Source organism: Phaseolus vulgaris, chromosome 6 (genome assembly GCF_000499845.2).
Source record: "Phaseolus vulgaris cultivar G19833 chromosome 6, P. vulgaris v2.0, whole genome shotgun sequence".
Classification (NCBI taxonomy): domain Eukaryota; kingdom Viridiplantae; phylum Streptophyta; class Magnoliopsida; order Fabales; family Fabaceae; genus Phaseolus; species Phaseolus vulgaris.
Window position 1 is genome coordinate 28,025,730 of NC_023754.2, and position 21,767 is coordinate 28,047,496.

Here is a 21,767-nt window from a genome sequence, read left to right on the forward strand (position 1 = left end):
TATTTTAAAAGTTAATATAGCTCTTTTAACATTTAAAATTCTAATACCATAATTTTATTGGGACGAACTCCTTTTTAAGAACATATACAAATACAATACAAAAGTATTAGAGCATTTCAAATACAAAAATATAGAAAAAGTCTTAATTTTAAAAATTAAGTTGTAATTAATAAATCTCTATTAAAGTAGATTTATATATTATACAGAAAATGTTAAATTTAAGATTTTGGTCTTAAATAAGACTCTAGATTTTATAAAATAATAATTTTCAATCTTAATATAATGTAATAAATTAATTTTTTAAATTGTAAAATATTTATGTAAAAGTGTGTCTTTTATGAATAAATTTTTCATAGAGATTTTTAAAATAAAAATAATTATGAAAATTAATAATCATATCTCATATTTGTGGTTAAGATTATTAAAACAACTATTTTATATCCATTTTATTCTTTTATTATTATCATTATTATCGTTATCACTGTTACAAAGTTACAAAAGAAGTATGAAATTCTAAACTCACTTTTTTTGAGAGAAGAAACTTAGTTCAATTATTTTTTCATTGTGAGTGTTAAATTTTTTGCATATTCATATGCTAATCAATAAAAAATAATTGACGTAACATAATAATTATAGAAGTTTGATGTTATTTTCAAGATGCACGTACTGGTTAGAATGAATTTTATAAAAAAAATACAATAATTATAGAAGTTTATATATATATATTATATAAATAAATTTGCAGGAAAAAAAAAGTTAATCATGCAATTTTGTGTGTATTTTCTTATTGAATTTTTTTTTTTACATGTTTAAGGATTACCTACTTAGTCGATTAAATACAAGGATTAATGTATGTTATCATAAATAATTACACTATCTGAGTTTTTTTAAAAAATAAACGTTTTAATACGATAAATCTATTTTTTATATTGAGATTTTATTTCAATAACTTTATGATATTTTTTTAATTTAAATTCAAAATATTTATTATTTTGAATGATTATGATTTGAAAATAAATATTATGTTAATTGTGAAAGGATTAAGTGAATATTCTAATATTGACGATCTTCATATAGTTTCGAAATTGAAAGTATCGATAGAAACTTTAAGAGAAGAAATTAATACTTAAATAAAAATATTATTTTTCTTTAAATTAAATTGAAATCATATTTTATAATAAATAGAAAAATAATTTTTTAACAACAGTTTGTGACGTACAAAAATTTGTCATAAACAATAATAAATTTTGTAACAAGATTTTTTAAACTTTGATTATTAAAATTGGGGGGAAATGGAAAGATAAAACCATTAATTAGATGCTAAACAGCAACTGAAATTATAATTTAATGTTTTATAACTTAATTTGACATTTTACTTGTATGGTCTCACAAATTTTGTTGTGACCATTTCCTTACATATTTAGTTCTTAAAATTATTATTGTAAAACGTGCTTTTCAGGGTGGTTTCATTTATTTCACTATGCTCACTCAAACCCTAAACTTAATACATATCTACTTAATTAAAATAAAAGAAATAAACGTATATAAAATTAAATATTGAATAAAAATTGTAGATTTTCTAAATTAGAGACTTAAATTGTAAAAAAAAAAAAAAAAACGTAACCGTAAATTAGAAATTAAAATAAAATTGAAAATTTACAAAATATGTAAGCTTCTCTCCCACGTATTAAAAATATTATAAAATGTGCAGTTTAGTCATTTAAAAATATATATATAGGTCTCACCCACAAATATATATATGAAACAAACAATTTTTTTTCATGGACTCCACTCCCAAAAATGTTCTCACCGTACTCATCCATCCTTCTAACTCTCTATGCCAGTATTTATCTGTATTTGATATTTCAATAACTGTGTACGAAAGCATGATAAAACTTAATATAATCTATTCAATCCACACAAAAGTAACTCTCTATCATCATATCTAGTTATACCAAAAATTTGGAACAAGGTCACATTTATCTATTAAAATAATCAAACATCTATATTTTAACAAAATCAATGACTACAAGTAAACTCAGTTCTCAAGATTTAACACATAACCAAACACCATCTGCATCAAGCAACATAATGCATTGTCATCTCAATTTCTTTGGTCCCTAAATTCACCATCCAAACATCCAAATATAAACAAGAGCCACTTGACAGTGGACAAAGACTTGCTTGTATGAAAAATAATAGTTTTACAATTCTTGAAGTTGTATAGAATTTTTTGATGTGATAAATATTAGGAGGTCACTGTGAGAGATTTTAGCCTGGTGTGAAAAGTTTGGAGACATGAACACTAGGCTATCTTGTAGGGAGAGGTCTTGAGGGGAGGATATGAGAATGGACCATAAATTAGACCTTTGGCGATGTACCTATAAGCTGCTTCTGTCAAATGAATTCCATCCCAATTTGCATGTGTCGATGGATCTGCACATACCTTCGAACCAATGTGACCACACCTTGCAGACATATTGAAGTTGTAGGCTCCACCTCCTCCACAGCACGCTCTCAGTGCCCCACTAGAAAACCCTGCAAATTTCTCCAACACAACGCACCATAATAAATAATTCAATACACAAATTTATTGCATTCAGACATGTTCAAAGGCTATATAAGAAGGAAAATATGTATGATGACGATCTTGTTGACACGAACAATCATTAATTTGAAAGCCATCTTTAACATAGTTTGCGATTAGTCGATATCATACATAGATTTTAAATCAAAACAATAAAAACAAAAGAGCCAAGTACCATAGTGTCCTGGTGCATGGAAGAAACGTTTGGCAACATCATAATAGTCTGCATACAGTATCCTTGCATGAGGATTCTTTTGCCTTAGTGTCTTCAAGGCTAGTTTCAGCTCCTTGTTATGGTACTCTGCAAAATCATTGAAACCTTTCAAGCATCCATCTCCATCATAGTCCTCCTTGTTCCCGCTTCCATATAATGTCAGATATAGCGCAGAGCACCCAATTGGCAAATTCCCCGGCACCAACAGCTCCCTTGCTCCTTCAGCTATCAATTCCTATCAAAATGGAATAGAATGCACTCTTATATATTGTTATCAACCACGTTTCTCAAGAAATTGAATTCAGGCTAATATTAATGCACTTAGTTTGAAATACGATACATTGATGGCCGTTGTTATTGTTTCAACAACAGGAGGAACAGTAGCTTGAAGTTGAGTAATATTTCCAGCAATGGCGGCATAGTTATAATCATTTCCACCTATCTCCCCCACCAGAAAGAGAGAGCGTTCAAAGTAGCTACCACAATCTGTGACATACAAGGGGATAGTAATAAAATACATGTTTATTGTCGGAAACATATGACAGAGAAAACATATGCAAGTGTTTCCAATTTAGTTTTCAGTGGTACCTTGTTTAGTACTACAAAGGGAGGGTTTAAGTTTCTTAAACCAGCCAAGCTGAACGTTCAATGAACTATTTGTCCAAAGAAATCTTCCAAGTCCGGCTTCAATGAAGAATTTTGCATCAAGTGCTGTGGCTCCAGCAACGGCAAAATTTACTCCAAGATGAATGTTTTGGTCTTTGGTTAGTGCCAGATAGGGTGGTAAATATGGCAACTCATATGCCTCAGCTACATAAATTCAAAAATCATGACAAGTGAGTATCACAATAAGCTTACACATTTACACAGCACATCAACCACATACCTATGAAATCAATCACTAGTCGTCCATCTGAGCAACGCCCGGTTGAACGATTAAAGAAGGTTTCACCATAAGGAAACTTCCCGATGACTGGGTATGACAAAGCTCCAGAAGCAAGGAAATTGCCAGTGTCACTTAAAGAGTCCCCAAAATTGAAAATTGCATTATATGGACCAGGACTTGGATTCGAAACAACTTTCTCATGGAAACCAAATGTTAAGAAAGTAATAGCTAAAAAAATATAGATGGTCATAGTATTTTAATGAATGTTGTTGAGAAAACACACACATATATAAGTAGAGCATATAATTATGAGGGAAAGTTATATGAGCCACTAATGCAGTTGAGCTTTCAATGTTGTGACGCACTTTTCTCATCTTTCGTATAGATATCTGTGAAAATAGTGTCAACTATTAGATTCAAGAAAAAATAGTAGTGAGTTGTACTTACTACCTGTGCAGCTAACTAAGTTGTTATTATCACGGTTTGACATTATTGGATTCTAATTAATTCGATGGTGAGCAGTAGAGGACGAAAGCAACCACCAGTTGATAATTGAACATACGAAACAATTCTGGTTTTAGACATGATATTATATTCGGGGCACAATATAGGTTTGTAATAAATTGGGATGTACATTTAGAAAATTTGAAGAAAATAAATATTTTAGAAACTATTGGAATTAATCATTTTTTCTAAAATTATTAAAACAATATAAAATTAAGTAAAAAGTGTATGGTATATAAAATAATTTTTAAATTTTTTTGAAGTTGTTATGAGGTAAGTCTTAGATTTTAGAAACAATATCAATCAAATAACGTATTGATATAGATGGAAATTCTCTCGCTACAAACATCCACGTAATAAGGAGGATGAATACTTAAAGTTTTTTTTGTAGACTTACTTGTACGTATGATGCTAATTGAACTTTTGTTTATCTTTGTATTTCATCAAGAGAATAACTCTATGATAAAAAAAATGTTCAAAACATATCTAAGAAAACATTCAAGTTATCAAAACAACAACTAGAGTTTTGATCAAAAAAATTACAAGAAGATTGAGTTTCAACTAACTCCAAAGGAGACAAGTCAACATTAATTTGAAGCCACATTTTAGTTTAAATAATTGTATAAAGTAGTTTAGGATTTCATGGGTCGTGTATTCGGATTAGTGGTATACAATAATTGAACCATATATTTAGACCAAGAACTGGTGTAGATTTTGGACTTTGTATTTGGGATAAGAGTAGAATATTGTTAGAATAAAGTAACGTACGGTCATCTAGATTACACTTAAACTTCCTTAAATTCAATGTGAATCTTAAAGTAGATGTACAAGAGAGTGCGACTTCACTTAAAAATCATTTAACATGTGTTTCACATGAAAGAAAACATTGAGAGTGACATGTGATACAATTTCATTGACTCTTTTAGATCTAGATTTTTTCATTTAAATTTTATTATTTTGACTTTTTTTTGTTAGGACCTATAAATAAGCTTGAACAGAGCTCACCTTTCCCTAGGCACTTCATTCCAAGGTGCATTCCTTCATTCTCTTCAAGCTTCCGCTGCCATTCTTCCAATCTACTCCATCTAAGTTGGAAGGAAACTATAATGTTGTTAAGTTGAAGAGAGAATATCTAGAAAAGAGAAAAACTGAAGTGAGTCTTACCTCGAATAAAAGCTCTCTTCTTCTACGATAAAACTAAATAAACAAAGGAGACCAAAAAAAAATGTGCAGAACATCTAAAATTATAATTCTAACTTTTGAATATTTTTTCTATACTTTAAAATTTTTACACGTATAATTAAAGACAATTATATGTTTATAAGAAAAAAAAATTGTTCCCCTCCATTTTTCTATCCAACTAAACAGGTAAAAAAAACTTAACATGTCTCTTCTACGTCTCTTTTCGATCCAACACGATAGATTTGTTTTTTTTCAACTCATTTTCTCTTTTTTCTTACTTTTAACTTTCAAGCTTCTCTTTATCAACACAGACGGCTTCTTTTTCACCTAAGTTTTTTATTCCAAAAATGTCTTTTTTAATATTCTGTATTATGTAATCTAGAAGTCTTTTGTAATTAGCTTCCAGATTATATAATCCGGAAGCCTTTTGTGATTAACTTCTGGATTACATAATCCAGAAGTCTTTTCTATACATGAGATTAACTTCTGAATTATGTAATCTGAAAGTTTTTTTTCAGATGCTTGATTAAATTCTGGATTACGTAATTCAGAAGTCTTTTCTGAATTGATATTAACTTCTAAATTATGTAATCCGGAAGTCTTTTTTCAAATGTGTGATTAACTTTCAGATTACATAATCCATAAGTTTATCTCAAATTCAAAAAAGACTTCCGAATTTCATAAATCTAAAGAACATTTCCAAATCTAAAAACATTTTCTGGATTATGTATGGGATGACACAAAAGGATACAAAAATATTTTCACATTTGGTATGGAGGTGCAGGAAGAAGCAGTCATCAATGCATAAGTTTCTGTGGCTAAAATTCACATTTTTTTTTATCTGGAGGAATGTGGGTGTATAAAGTAAGAAAAATGTCGCAGACCTAATAATAATTCAACACTTCTATTTCTTTTCCTTTTCTTGTCTCTTACTGACTTTAGAAATTATGATTTCTTCTTTAATTATGAAACAGATATAGCGCATGAGCAAATTAAAGTTAATGTCGAAAATAAATAAAAGTAAATAGTACAAATCTTAGCCAGACGGAACATTAATTAATATTTATAGAAAAGCATGCAATTATATAGTGTCTTCATTAAACATGAATTTACAAGGTGGTGCTAAAGAAGAGTCTGTATTATTGCAGGTATCACATCCTCTTCCATAAAGCGATCCTCGATTTTCATAGATAGTTATTAAATATCTGCGATGGTTTCAGCTGTGAAAGAAGAGACATTAAATTTAGGAATGGTGTAAGATCCATCTAATAAAGCTATGGCAATCCATCTATATGCAGCCTCGGTCATATGATAACCATCCCAGCTAATATACTGTGAAGGATCATCACAAGCAACCACCCCTGCCTCCCCACACTTGTACGTGTCATTGTAATTGTAAGAACCATCAACTCCACAACAAACTTTCAGAACATTTCCACCAAACCCTGAAACAATAACATCAAAGCAAATCTCAGTGTCACTCTTTCAGAACAAGAGCCCATGCTTAAATCACAAACATCCTAACAACAAAACTTAAATACATTTCGGTAAGTGTTTTTTATAATGTTCTCCAATCAAGATTACAATTTTATCACAACGAAAGTTTACATTATACATATCGGTATAGGTTAATGAAACAAAACTCTAATTCTGATCTGAAAACAAAACCAACCCTTGAAATATTGGATCCAAGTACTGCTCCTGTATTAAATGTGAAGTCAAACACTCAACCTGAAATTTAGTTTCATTGTATTCATTCATATTAATTATTCCAATTAGTACTACTGACTAATGGAACATGGATATATATGCCTGACTTTTCTGCTTGCTTGCAAGCCATAAATGTTGACATGACAAAGCTAAGAGGATAGATATACCAAATTGTTCTGGGGATTTGTAAAGCTGCAATGCAGCGTTGAAATAATCTGCATAAATAATATTGGTATGAGAATATAGCCCTCGAAGCTGATTTAGTTCAATCTGGAGCAGCTCATTGTGGTATTCATAAAACGTGTTTAACCATTTCAAACAGCCAACTTGGTCATACTCCTCTTTATCTGTAGTCTCAAATCTTGTTAAATATGCAGAATTGCATCCAAGTGGTAACATTCCAGGAACCATAAATGTTACAGCCCCTAAATCAATCAACTCCTGCATGAATTAATAAACCAATCAATAACTAGCCAATGAATTAAACTAGAAAGAGAAAAGAAATCACAAATCCTTGGTTTCTTTTCAAAAGAAACTGATTACTGACTCTCACCTTTGGAGGAATGCAACAAAACGAAGTTTTGTCTGGCATGAAATAGGACCTTTTTAAATATAAAAAATAATTTCTAAGAAGCAGTAATCTAATTGTTAGTTATTAGTCATTCAAAGATGCAGTAGCCTCTTTTTCAATAATGTTTCTCTCTCCAAGATATAAGTAAAAGCTCATTTTCTGAAAATTTTGCTAAATACTCAACAAATTTCATCCCAGCTTTTTACTTCACTCGACAATTTTATTTCAAACCAACATCTCTCAACTTTTGTTTCTTCGTCTTCCACTTTCCTTTCCTCAAATCTCTCTCTTCCTTCCATACACTTTACACTCCATAGAACGGTGTCAATAAAACACTACGGACTCATTAATTACAAATAGAACAGATATCAGAATGGCTGATAAACAATTAAATCAAATTCTTACCCTGATCACTGCAGTGATCACAGATACTACTTGGGGTATATAAGGCACAAGATCTCCAAATGCGGTTGTTTTAGATAAAGGATAGCCATAATCATTGCCTCCAATCTCTCCCACCATAAATAAGGAGTTGCCAATAAGATTTTTGCAGCCTGCAAGAATGTAAAATCCCATATGCCATTGGAATAGCTAGTAGAGTAGAAATTACCTACATGCCGACAACATTCGAAGAAAAGGCATGAGAAAGAATCCTTGCTTATCAAATTTTAAGATTCATTTAATGAACTCTTCATCCTTCTAGTTGAATAGTTATTATAGACTACTACACTTGATTAGAGGATCTTTAATTTGATATTATGGAAAAGCACTCTATTAAAAATATCTAGAGAGAAATGAAGTGAATGAAAATCTTAAATATGTAAATACTATACGATGCTGGGCTGACTTACCGAATACTGACATTAAATCAAACTTGTTGATGTCAATCATTCTCCTCCACATTACCCAAACTGCATATTGCATTCGGTTTGGTCGGATCTAAACGCGTCATATTTATATATAAGTTTAACTCTAATACATCATCATTGTAAGTAGTTTAAAAGTTTCAATGAATTAAAAATTCCTTAGAGAACAATAATCTAGTTAATAAAAAGTATGTAATTACATGTGTAAAACTCCAATTTGAATTGGAGAATAGTACCAACGTCATTCAGGAAACTGTATATAAGTTTTAACCATTAGTTTATATATTAATGTTCAAACTAATTATTTTTAAAACTAGCAATTTTAATTATATGTGAAATCTATGATTGCATAACTATAAAAAAACGTTTACTTTACATTCCAATAAGGAGATTCCATTACATGTAACAAAAAAACTAATTAAAAACTAATAAAATACCATATATGTATGTTACAGAATAAACAATTACTTCAAAAATAGTAAATTGTAATGGATTAGCTTACTAGTGAAAAAAAAAGGAAAGAAAATATAACTTCACCGGAAGAAGAATTGCAGAGCGAAGGCAGCAATTTCTTGAACCAATCTAACTGAACCTTCAGAGAAAAGTTTCCGGTGACATCAACAGTGAACCCCTTTTCTTCAAAGAAACCGCGGTCCAACGCGGAGGCTCCGGCCACCGCAAAATTCATCCCCTGCTCGGTATTCCCCTGTTTCAGCGCTCCATTCTTGAAACCAAGATACGGTTCCAAATACGGAAGGCCAAGAGAATCAGCTGCAGAGGAAACAGAAAGAAAGAATGAAATTTAATGGGAGAAATTGATAGAAAAAGCAAGTGGGTATGGTGGAATTTGTGCAGTACCGAGGAAATCGAGGATAAGGCGTCCATCGGAACATCGTCCAGTGGGGCGATGAAAGTAGGTTTGTCCATAGGGAGGGAGCAAGCAATTGGGGCTCTGGGGAGAGGAAATGAAAAACAAGTTACCGGTATCAGTGAGGGAATCTCCGAAGCTGAAGAGTGAGGAGAAGGAAACAGTGACAGTTGTAGAAAGAAGTAGCAGCAGTAGTGGTAGCAGGAGTGACCCAGCCATGCTCATCATTGCATTTTCTGCTCTCCATTTTCCAATGATGATATCACATCCAATTGCCAAGTGCAGAAAACAAAATGTATTAAAGTAGAAAAAATATACATTAACAACCCGGGGTACTCGTAAAGAACCACTCATGTAATTATTTTAAGAAAAAATATACAATAAAAATTTGATTTGTAATTAAATAATGTAAAGAATTATTAAAATAAAAATATTGATGGAGGCTAGGTCGAATGTAAATTGACTAAATTTCTTTATACTACAAGGTTGTGGATTTAGTCCGAACTTTTCTAATTTTTATCATTTAGTAGGAGGCCGATGTAAATAAATAATGTAAAGAAAATAGTATAAGATGCAGATTTGTATTAATTAGCATTAACAAGTTAGTAAAGAGAGAATCATAACGGCAAACAAAGGGTTAAGACTTCCTCTATATATACTAGGTAAGACCTCACATATAGATAAATCACAAATTAGGTTAAGAACACACTTGTTATTGACTATCTTGAATATTTTGGGTTTAGGTCTCCAATTAGTTTGTCCAGAGTACAATTATTAAAAGTAGAAATATAAATAATCTTTATTGAAATGTGAGTTTTGCTTATGAAATAATTTTTTTTCAAAAATAATTAACTTATACCTTTAAATTTGACCTGAAAAAGTAATATTTTTCTATTTTTAATATTCATCTTGACTATTAATACGGGTTATAGAAAGGGCGATGATACTTTAATACTCATATTATTTTTTATTAATAAAATATAATATTTTATTATTAAAAGGAATCCTAAAGTGGGAGTAAAAAAAATTAGGTATCAAATAAACTTTTCCTTATAAAAAAGTAATTAAAATGTTTTCGATTTTAATATAATTTTACTCACTGTATTTTGTTTTGTTTTAAGAAAATTTTCGATCCTTTATAGTTTAGGATCAAGCTACTTTTATTTTTATGCGAAACAAAAATTAGTTCTGCTTTTTCAATATTTTTCTTTTTGTTGTCAACCAAAATTGTTGATGCAATAACAATAATATAATAGTAAAACATACATATTCTTTTTGTGTTATACTAAGTAATACTCACATTTATTTAGTTTTAAAATAATTATTCATTTTCATATATTTTAATAAAATAATACTTACACCTATTTTAGTTTTAAAATAAACATTTAAACTTTTTTCTATGAAATGATAGCCACTCTTTTTAAAGTTTTTAAATGTCATCTTTCTCGTAAATGAAGAGAGAAATTAAATGAGGAAGTTAAAGAAAAAAGACGTAGCTAAGAGAAAAAAAATAGAAAAGAAATAAGAAAAAAATAGAAAAACGAAAGAGATGAGTTATGACCAGATCTTCAAAAAGAAATAGAAAAATAAATAATATATATATATATATATATATATATATTGATAAATGCCCTAGACTAAAAGAAAAACAAATAATTGGCAATTGATGATGATGAGGATGTCATGGTTTATTTTTCTGCCCTCAATTATTGCTTGATGAATATCTCTAACATTCGAGTAAAAAATGGAAAAAGAGATTGAGAAATTACTTTGGGAAGAATATGGAAGAGTTTTTTTTATCAGAATATGGAATAGTACTTTGGCCCAAATTATCAACCTAAGTTTAGGCCAAATCAAAATCCAACCCAAAATTCAATTTGGATAATTCAAAAATGTATGTAATCTATATCTAATCCATTTTGCATAGGCCAAATCAAAATCCAACCCAAAATCTAATTTGGATAATTCAAAAATGTATCCAATCTATATCTAATCCATATTGCATTGTAGAGTATCTCATTATAAATTATAAAGCAAGAATAGTTCGTGATTACAACAACAGGAGAGTCCAGGTATAAGTCTGGAAAAGCAAACATTTATTTGAACTTCACATTTATTAGGCTTTTCTCTGGAAATTATGATCTAGTCAATTTATTTAACAGGATATACAGATTACAACTAGGCGATAATTAGGATAGGAACGGAATTTCTATTGGGGATTTGGAGGACGGCTGTTAGCAGCTGCAACACGAGATCCCCATTCCAGCAATTCTTTGCTGGTGTCATCCTTGTGTACAAAAACTTCTATAAAACATAGTGAATCTTTCTCTGCTCCACTAGCTGTTCTAATTGCTTCACTCAAATCATCCTCTGTTCGTACCTACACTCACAACAATTTATATATGGAATTTCTGAAGTAAGTAACTCTTTCTTGTAAAGTAATTAACAAAATCTGCAGTCTAAAATCAGTTAAATGCTTGAAACAATGTCCATTTTCAAACGGACTCTTACTTCCTTATTTTACTATATCGAAGTTTTAAATAATACAATCTAAGTTGTTGGGGACTATATGCTTACAAAGCACAAAACAAAGGTGCTCTTTCCCTTTAATGATACCAACTACAGATGATAATTAGCATAGTATATTAAAGAAAGATCAGTGGTTGCACAAGGCATTATTCACTTTCAACTACCATATTTTATAAAAAAAAGAAAAAATTATAAGGACCATAACTAATAAAAGAAATTAAATAAACTACACTATCACTCCCAGGTTATTTTAGATTGCATTAACCCTCGTTCTTTTCTACCCTTACACTAATCTCCTTTGAAAAAAGAAACATTACAATGACACTTTTTATACATTGCACTAACTCCCCTTAATTGTTTGAAAAAAGATAGTGACCCCATCCTATTTTACATAAGGAAGATTGCTCCAAATGTTAAAAAAGTAAGGAAGTATATGCAATTTTAAGAAACTTCAGCAGTGTAAGTATAATTTATTTAAAAAAATTTAGAGGACTGAAACCAATTCAACCATATTTAAAAGGCCCAAACGATATTTGAGTGATTATTGAAATTTTATGCTAACCTTGGCAACCCAGCATTTGCCTTGTCCATTATGGATGGCTTCCACAAAACGTGTGTAGTCCCAATTCTTGATCACATTGTATGGGCCATCATGAATCTCAACTTCAATTGTATAACCTCCATTATTAATGAGAAAGATGATGCTCTTTTGTCCGCATCGAATCATTGTTGAAATATCCTGTGCTGTTACCTGAAAACTGCCATCGCCAATGCAAGCAATTACACGCTTGTCTGTTGCAGCTTGTGCATATCCAAGAGTAGCACCAACTGACCAACCAATGGATCCATACTGCATCTGGAATTCATACCTGAAAGAAGGAATTCAAATTGACAATGTTAATTCCAATAATATAATGGTTGCAATTAGCATATTGTTCGATGCAGTCATAGAGAACGACTCTCACCCGCAATTCTCAGGCAGACGGAGCTTCTGACAGTTGAACCACGAGTCTCCAGTTTCAGCTATTACAGCAGTATCTCCGCCCAGCATGTCCTGTTCAACAGATTCAATTAATGGCCTACAGGGAAACTTGATTGAATGCATTAATTCGATTGAAACCATGAAAATAATGTGGCATATTTAGCGATGTCACGTGAATCATCTGAAATTGCTGTGTTCCCAGTTTTTGTGCAATGCTTCACACTTTTGACCCACTCAATTAACAGATACAAACCAAATTCTGTAAATGCTCACAACTATCTTGTTCTTTAGCATAAAAACGAAGCTCAGGTTTTGAATGAAATGCTAGTTATAGAACCAAGTAACAGAAAGAGAACTCCAGCTTCAACTCCTGCCACAGGACCACTTCATCTCAAATTTTAAGGAGCTTACAATACAAATAGACTTACTTGAATGTGTTTGAATAGAACATTAACTCTTAGAGGTTCATCCTTCTCTCGCTTCAAAGGAATGCCTGGAGGGACATAGATACGTCGGTAATTCTCCACAGCCGTGGTGTTTGTTTTCACTTTTTTAGCCAATGCAGTTAAGAAATCAGCCATGAAAACCCAGCCAAATGAAGGACCATTGCCTATGGTCACCCGATTAGGCTGCACTATTATGGCTTTCTCCTTCTTTATCAACAATGAGTATCCAACGGAGCTATAGTCATTGAAGACGGGGCCAACAAAAATATAAGCATCAGCAGACTCCACTATCTCTCCACAGTAGCTAGTACTGACAGCACCCCAATATGTACCAATGAAATGAGGATGATACTCTGGTACAAGTCCCTTCCCCGAGGGCATAACAGCTATTGGATATCCACTAGCTTCTGCAAACTCCAGGAAGGCCTTTTGTGCCTTCGCAACCCTTAGTTTTGGTCCACCCACAATCACTGGCTTCACAGCTTTGTTAAGTAAAGCAGCAGTTGCTTCCACTGCTGCTTCTAATCCTTCTTCATTGCTTGCCCTACATAAAATAAAGTATTTTATTCCCACCATTAACTTATTGCCAAATGTCGATGCAAGAACAAACATTATTCATGAAAATGGTTGTCTGGAATTCGCTTCACCGAATATATATACATTTACATTTTAATACTTTTTACAGGAAAAAAAGAAGTCTATATACCGACCACAGGGTCATCTGGTGATATGTTAAGTTTGGCAACTTTTTACCACAAATATCTAAAAGTTATATCAAAATTTCTAGGATGTACATAGCCATTTTTTTTCCTTAGAAAAATTTAGATCCTCCGTCAATTTTCCTTATTAATCTACATGCTTATTATTACACAAAAAATATTAAATAAATTTATAGTATTTGTTACAGTTTATTTTACACCGAATTTTTACTTTTTTAAATGTTAAGCTTTTTTCATTAAAAAAATTATTAATTGATACCTGGTGTGATTTTTGGAAAATTTACAGATATGGAAAAAAATTAACACATTTTTAAATAAAGAAGCTGTGTTTATAAGCAAGATTTTTTTTTATAATTTTTTTTTTCAAATTGGAAGTTACACTTCCAAGCATGAGTTTTAACTTTTTTTTACAAAGCACGAGAATTGCACTAAAATCGTGCTTTGAAGCACGTTTTCTTTTGTTACTTTAGTCGTGTATTGAGTTGTGTTTCAAAATACAAGTTTTAATTTTTTAGTTTTCTTAATCTCGTGGTTTTAAAGATGCTTTTCAAATTTTTTAGTTTTCAAATCGTGATTGCAAGCATGACCATTTTTTTAAACTTTTTTATGTTTTAAACAATGTAGATAATTATCTATACATTAATTGAGTTTACGTTGCTGGTATGTCCCTTCACTATGGGATTTGGAATGTTGTAGAATTTATCATTTATTTTGGTACAATATCTTTCTAGACTTTCTTAGGTTTAGGGTTGCTAATGATGTAATGAAGTTTGATCTTTTCAAACACACAACGTCCTAACCTTTCTTTAAAATTGGAAAGTAGTAATTTTATAACTATCAATATAAAATATCTCCTACAATTTATTTTTCACAAAAACCCCTTTAAGAAATAGCAATGTTTTGAAAAGTGATAAGTTAAGAAAGTAGAAAAAGGCAAGAAAAGCATACTTGGGTGCAAGATAGAATGGAACGGGGTCTCTAGCAAAAGTTGGATGAGGAATTGCAGGAAGATTACAACTGATGCTGATATAAACAGGCTTGCTTTCCTTCAAAGCAGTAGAAATCGCAGTGTCAATTAGTTCATGCGCGTCCTCCAAGTTATTCACCACTGCCTGAACAATCATAAACACTCATACTAATAATCACAGATTCTTCAATTCCATTCACACCCTCAAAAATCAAAACCAAAACCAAAACACGCACTGTTCACTCACCTGAAAACACGTCACGCTTTGAAAGCACCGAAGCTCTTGGGAGAAATCGGGTAACCCGATGGTGTGGTGGAGGATCCGGTTGGTGCCGTAGTCGTTCGAATTCGGTCCTCCGACGACGCAAATCACCGGTAAATTCTCGCTGTAAGCTCCGGCTATGGCGTTGAGGACGCTGAGTCCGCCGACGGTGAAGGTGACGACGCAAGCGCCGACGCCCCTGGCACGCGCGTAGCCGTCGGCGGCATAGCCGGCATTGAGCTCGTTGCAGCAGCCGACGAGGTTGAGTCTGGGCTCGGCGATGAGGTGGTCGAGCAGCGTCAAGTTGAAGTCGCCGGGGACGGAGAAGACGTCCCTGACGCCTATCTCGACGAGGCGGCGAGCCAAGTGGCAGCCGAGCGTGCCGTCGAAGGAGGGGGGAGCCGTGGTGGGTTGAGCCGCCGCTCCGACTTTAGTGGCGCTTTCCATGTTCGGAGGTTTCGGTTTGGATAATCGGTTTGCGTGAGTGTGGAGCGAGCGAGGGGTTTATGATGAAGGGGTTTCCCAAACCATGTGCCATTTGTTTGCCGGATTCAAAAACAGACAACCCTGTTACAATTCCACACAAACCGCTTTCTTTTTCTTTTCAAATCCCAGACTCTTCTCGTTCATCAATAAAAAAATATTAAATAAAAATACTGCGTGAGTGTCCATAACCTAATCAACTTGTTTTATAAATAATTTTGCCTTTTAAATAAGTGTATTTTTTTGTGGCACTACCACACATAATACACATGAATGATTGTGTACCTTTTTCTTTTTTGACGTTTTAATAGGAAAAAGCAGAACGGAATAAGAATGACGAGTTTGCTTATGCACGCTGTTCTTTAATTTTGTCACTGTGCTACCTGTGCCCGTATTATTTTATGCTAAGGTCGTCCTACAAATTCAAAACAATGGAAAAGCAAAACCAGCTGAGAGGCCAAATCAGTGTAGGCACCAAAAATATCCAATATCCTCCACCACAATCAAGTAACATTTTTTTTAAATTAGTCATATTTCACATTTTTTTTAAGGAGAATCCATATTGTAGCTTTGTTTTTGGTAAAAAAGTTGGAAATTCAACTTTACTTTTAGCCTTAGTATTGAATTTCCCTCACTACTTTATTTTCAACCAAAGCTAAAAATGTGTCCTATTATGGAGTACAAAGGACAAAGGCTAAGAGATTTGACAAGTATGCTGTAAGAAAAATATGTCAAATAATTAAATAATATCACTTATGTATTAGGTAAAATATAGTTATTGATCTAAATGTAATTTAATAAAATAAAAAATATATTGCTTGGTTTGGAAAGTTATCCTTTTAAATTGATGATAACCAATCTTATGAGAATTGGAAAAGATTAATAAAATATGTTTATGTAATTATAGTTTGTTCACATTTAATTATAAAAAAAGAGAGTGATAAAAAGAATTTGCAGAAAAATACATTAAGAAAAGAAGATTGAAAATAGAAATTAGGTCTTTCATGAATTAAGATAAATGTCTCTCACTTTTATATGTCCTAATTAGAAATTTTTTAATTTAATCAAATAATAAATTATAAAGGTTTTGACTAGTACTTACTCAAAACATAAAACTTGCTCAAATAAAACTTTTGACACCAATACCAATCATAAAGATCAAAGTTGTAAAAATTGACAAGCATGTTCATAAAAGTTAGGTGTCCGAACAATATTTTTATAGTGAGAATTACATTAAACTTGTCTCGCTTCATTTGAAAGAAAAAAAAAAGAGTTCAGCTATTGAAATAGCTAAAATTTGCATTGGTCAAACACAAGGAACTAAATGGAGGAAGAGGAATATGACCATTTTATAACAGCTTGAGCGATTAATTTATTTGCAGCTTCAGTTAAATGAATTCCATCCCATCCAATATACTTGGAAGGATCATCACAAGGAATCACTCTTGGATCGCCACACTTTACTGATGCATTGAAATTGTATGGACCCCCCATTCCACAACAGGCTTTAAGACCACTAAATCCTGCATAGGAATCAAAGTATAAATCATAATACTATATGTTTGAAGTAATTTGTTTTCATGGAGTATGAAGATGTATATTTGAAAGCAAACATATAATAAATTACAATGAGAATTGAGAAGATTACCAAACTTTGTGGGGTCACGATATAAAGGCAATGCAGCATTGTAATAATCGGCAAAGATGATATTAGCATGAGAATAAAGGGCTTGAAGCTTATGTAATTCACTTTGGAGCTCATGGTTGTAATATTCAGCAAACTCGTTTAACCACTTCAAACACCCACTTTGGTCATATTCATTCTCATCTTTGGTTTCATAAATTGTTAAATAGATTACACTACATCCAATTGGTAAATTCCCTGGAATAATTAGTGTACGAGCCCCAACACCAACTAACTCCTATAAAATAAAAAAACAATACAAAAGGTTTTAGGGATGCTTTGAAGCTGAAATAAAAATGTTTAGCAAGATATTTAAAAAAAATGTAAATCTTCATATGTTACCACCTTTAGTACTCCAAAAACTCTAGTCCTCAAATTTTTAATCTTGAAAAAAAAGTCACCAAATTTATCAATAAAAAAAATATCATTTTATCATCTCATCCCATGTCTAAAATAGAGAATCAAAGGGGCGATAATAGAATCATAATCTTTGAAACTTTAATTTGGTGACGAGATATTTTGGATGATTAAAGTGGTAACATATGTAATTGTAGAAGAACAAATTAGAGTTTTAATATATAAAAAAAAACTTACATGGATAGCTGAAGCTATTGCATTGATTACATACGGAACATATGTTTTAACCTCTGCTATGCTGTTTTGTTCAAAGAAAAAATAATTGAAATCGTTTCCTCCAATTTCGCCCATAAGAAATAATGAGTTCCCAAAAACTTCACGACAATCTGTAAGATTAAACCTTAATTCAGAATTTGATATTATTAGAGTTACATCAAATGTGTGATAGACTATTAAAATATTTTATATAGAGTATAAATAAAAACTGTTGAAAAATATTTTATATAGAGTATGAATATATCAAGTGTTAAGACGATTAAAATTTCTGGCATTAAATTGGATGTAAAAAACTGTGGATATTCAAGATGGATAAAAAATTATACTATCATTAAATATTGTTAAACGTGATATATAGCAAAAATAAGATAAATAATCAGTTAAATTAATTCTTCCTTACATTTGAGAGTGAAGACCAAAGGTTGTTTTTATTCATCTTTTATCTTTTAACACATCAGAGTGCCAATTAAAGAAAAAAAAATTGATAAAATCTTGAAACTCCAAATAAATAATATCTTCGAGAGATAACAAAATTCAATATGTATGTAACTTTATTGTGGTATTTTTTTTTGTGTGTGTTTGCTTTTGGAATGATGGAAATTGAGAGTGAGGGTGAATGAAAAGTTAAGGGTATTTAGGATCCTCTCTTGAAGAGAAAGGAGTGTGGAATAAGATGAAAAGACCATGGTATTCTTACTTTCTCATACAATAATATTAATAATGGAAATTATTATTATTAATAATTTATATATATATATAACATAACATAATTTAAAGAATTGTAAATAATATTAAAATTATCTAAATAAATTAACTTAAATAACAAAATTAATTTTGAAATTAATAAAAGGAAAAATAATAAAATTATACTTACATTTAAAATTATATTTAATTATTTTTTTGAATTTTACATTTTTTTCTTTTATTTATAAATGAAACTCTAAATTATTTTAATTAACTAAAATATGCACCAAATTAATAATTTTTTTATATATAAGGGTAAATTTATAATCTTACAATTTACACAGTTCAAAATAATTTAAAATACTCTTACAATCATTACATCTATCTCAATAAATTTTCTTCACACATCCACTCTAACATACTCTAATACAAACACACTCATTTTTTTCACAATTTCTTCTCACATTCTCAGTCTCTCACACCCTCAATTTTCCACTCTTCAATCCAAATAAATTCTTTTAAGTACGTTACGTCAAACAAACTATAAATGAGCACAGTTGCATTTATAGAAAACATGATAAGTGAAAATATCTATTCAAGGTGTAGAAGAATCTTTATATTATTGACTTATATAGTATTATTGATTTTTATAATAAAGATTTTAAATTGATAATAAAATAGCCCCATGTGTTTTTTAAAGTTGATCCTCTAATATCTATCACTGTGGTTGTGTAGGGTAGGTGTGGAAGAAAGTTGTCTCCAGAGTGATTGGAGAGAGAAAAAAAAATGGAGAACTTACCAGTGAAAGAATTGCAGAGAGAAGGAAGCAATTCCTTGAACCAATTCAATTGTTGTGTCAAAGAATAATTGGTTGGGATAGAAACGCCCCTCTCTTCAAAGAAGCTGGGGTCTAAAGCCGTCGCTCCAACCACAGCAAAATTGGCTCCCTCTTTCCCATTCTTCTTTCCCAGATACGGTTTCACCAATGGAAGCCCCAATGACTCAGCTGCACATAAAACAACTCCAAACACTTAAAACCTACTTTCACAGGATTTAAATTAATTCTTACCATACAGAATTTACAACTTCATCATTGTCATTCGCTTTAACATTTTAGTTCATTTATATTTATGCTCAACAACAGACTAATCTCACATAGTATAAGACATTTATGGAAGATCTAATTAAATATATATATTGTAATTTGATTATAGTTGAAATGAAAAATGAAAAGTAGGAGTAAGAGAAGAAGAGAAACGGAACCGATGAAATCGATGATGAGGCGGCCATCGGAGCAGCGTCCGGAAACATGGTGAAAGAAGGTTTGACCGTAGGGAGGAAAGAAGCAGTGTTGAGGGGAAGGGGAAGCGAGATACCAGTTGCCAGTGTCAGCAAAAGAATCGCCGAAACTGAAGATGGAGGTGAATGGGGACGGGGACGAGGATAATAACGGTGGCGATTCTGAAAGTGAGAAAGGTATCAGAAATGCTGCAGTTAGCACTGCGATTGTAATCCATCGCTGCTCACAGATTGACCTCATTGAGAATGCGATGTCGCCACACACATCCCCAAACCTCAATTTATTCTGTTAAAATAAACATTATTTTTAATTTATGCGTTGTTTCAAATTTGATAAAAATCATATTTCACACTATACTAATATGAATTTAGCTATATTTAACTATCATTCAAGAAAAATTTACTCGCTACAGGTAGAACACAGATAAGGTAAACAATATGTATGTATATACCTATTCCATCCTCATATTTTTATTTATTTATGAATATTAAATATATTTAATTTATTATGTATTTTAATTTTTTTAATTTTTAATTTATTTTATTAGAATATTCTTTTTATATAAATTTTTATAAATTTGATCATTTTGTTTGTTTTCTAATATTTTATTTACTATTTTTTTCATTTGATAATATCTATCGATCAATTTTTAATATCAATTTTGAATGTTAAATCATGTTAACTTATTTATTAGGTCATTAAAAAAAATGTCTTTAGTTCTTAATTTCGTTTTATTTAAATAAGTTTTTACTTTATCAAATGATAATTTTTTTATTAAGTTTTATACTTATTTATGATATATATTTTGTACATATACTACCAAGCTAATTAGTCATATAGTGATTTTATGGTTGGTAATAACTTTCATGGTATTTGCTTCAAATTCTAAATTGTTGTTTTGTTTTTACTTTTCAAAATACAATACTTCAAGATAAACTATCACTACAATTTGTTATTTACATATAGATTATTATATGTGGATTTAAATTTGTATGTAAAGTGAAATTATATATGGATTTTACATATGAATTTGAATCTGTATGTAAAGTGAGCATTACATACGGATTTTTACATACGAATCTGGATCCGTATGTAAAGTGAGCATTACATACAAATTTTTACATATGAATTTGGATTCGTATATAAAATAAGTGTTACATACTGATTTTTACATACAGATTTAAATTTATATATAAAGTGAGTGTTACATACGAATTTTTAAATACGTATTTAGATTTGTATAGTTTTTTATGAGAATTAAAAGTAATGAACAAACTAAAATAAAAAAAATATAAAAAAAGGTTATAGGGAATTGAAATAATTTTAAGATTTATTACGTTGTTAGAATTAAATTAAAAAAAGTAATTTGAGTTTAATTATTTCTTTTAATTTAATTTAATTAAAGAAAAAATTATAATATTAAAATTATAAAAAAGTATTAGTGATATTTCTAATACAGAATATTACATACACAATATTTTTAATAATTATAAATTGATATTAATATTTTTATTAATATTAATAGTTTAATAATATTATTAGTAATAATAATATTAATAATATAAATGATATTGATGATATTAATAATATAAATGAAATTAATAATATAAATGATATTAATGATATAAATGATATTGATGACATTAATGACATAAATGACATTAATGACATTAATATAAGTATAATAAAA

General features: G+C 30.6%; 4 protein-coding genes across 6 annotated transcripts; all 4 read right to left on the bottom strand.

The window, feature by feature from the left end:
• Window positions 1–1,961: 1,961 nt before the first annotated feature.
• LOC137832511 (GDSL esterase/lipase At5g45910-like) lies at window positions 1,962–4,080 on the bottom strand. Of its 2 annotated transcripts, none has more exons than XM_068640706.1 (5): window positions 3,688–4,080; window positions 3,390–3,611; window positions 3,142–3,287; window positions 2,763–3,036; window positions 1,962–2,538 (listed from the first exon to the last, which is right to left on the bottom strand). In XM_068640706.1, exons 1-5 carry the CDS (start codon window positions 3,935–3,937, stop codon window positions 2,306–2,308), a joined length of 1,125 nt encoding a protein of 374 aa, XP_068496807.1. In that variant the 5' UTR covers window positions 3,938–4,080; the 3' UTR covers window positions 1,962–2,305. The 2 variants fall into 2 exon arrangements, with proteins under 2 accessions (XP_068496807.1, XP_068496808.1); XM_068640707.1 differs by having other exon boundaries at window positions 1,962–2,548; window positions 3,688–3,944.
• Window positions 4,081–6,409: 2,329 nt separating this feature from the next.
• On the bottom strand, window positions 6,410–9,699 carry LOC137832510 (GDSL esterase/lipase At1g28600-like). Its single transcript, XM_068640705.1, has 5 exons — window positions 9,379–9,699; window positions 9,058–9,291; window positions 8,060–8,208; window positions 7,251–7,524; window positions 6,410–6,818 (listed from the first exon to the last, which is right to left on the bottom strand). Exons 1-5 carry the CDS (start codon window positions 9,614–9,616, stop codon window positions 6,571–6,573), a joined length of 1,143 nt encoding a protein of 380 aa, XP_068496806.1. The 5' UTR covers window positions 9,617–9,699; the 3' UTR covers window positions 6,410–6,570.
• A 1,764-nt stretch (window positions 9,700–11,463) lies between these two features.
• On the bottom strand, window positions 11,464–16,144 carry LOC137832513 (pyruvate decarboxylase 1). 2 transcript variants are annotated; one of them, XM_068640709.1, is made up of 7 exons: window positions 16,062–16,144; window positions 15,279–15,911; window positions 15,013–15,176; window positions 13,328–13,889; window positions 12,883–12,971; window positions 12,480–12,786; window positions 11,464–11,768 (listed from the first exon to the last, which is right to left on the bottom strand). In XM_068640709.1, exons 2-7 carry the CDS (start codon window positions 15,738–15,740, stop codon window positions 11,598–11,600), a joined length of 1,755 nt encoding a protein of 584 aa, XP_068496810.1. In that variant the 5' UTR covers window positions 15,741–15,911; window positions 16,062–16,144; the 3' UTR covers window positions 11,464–11,597. The 2 variants fall into 2 exon arrangements, with proteins under 2 accessions (XP_068496810.1, XP_068496809.1); XM_068640708.1 differs by lacking the exon at window positions 16,062–16,144 and having other exon boundaries at window positions 15,279–16,055.
• Window positions 16,145–16,940: 796 nt separating this feature from the next.
• Window positions 16,941–20,363, bottom strand: LOC137832515 (GDSL esterase/lipase At1g28580-like). Its single transcript, XM_068640712.1, is given in 6 exon segments — window positions 16,941–17,125; window positions 17,127–17,299; window positions 17,425–17,698; window positions 18,055–18,203; window positions 19,577–19,783; window positions 20,041–20,363. Coding segments are annotated over 6 exon segments (1,155 nt in total). The 5' UTR covers window positions 20,318–20,363; the 3' UTR covers window positions 16,941–17,050.
• Between the last annotated feature and the right edge of the window lie 1,404 nt (window positions 20,364–21,767).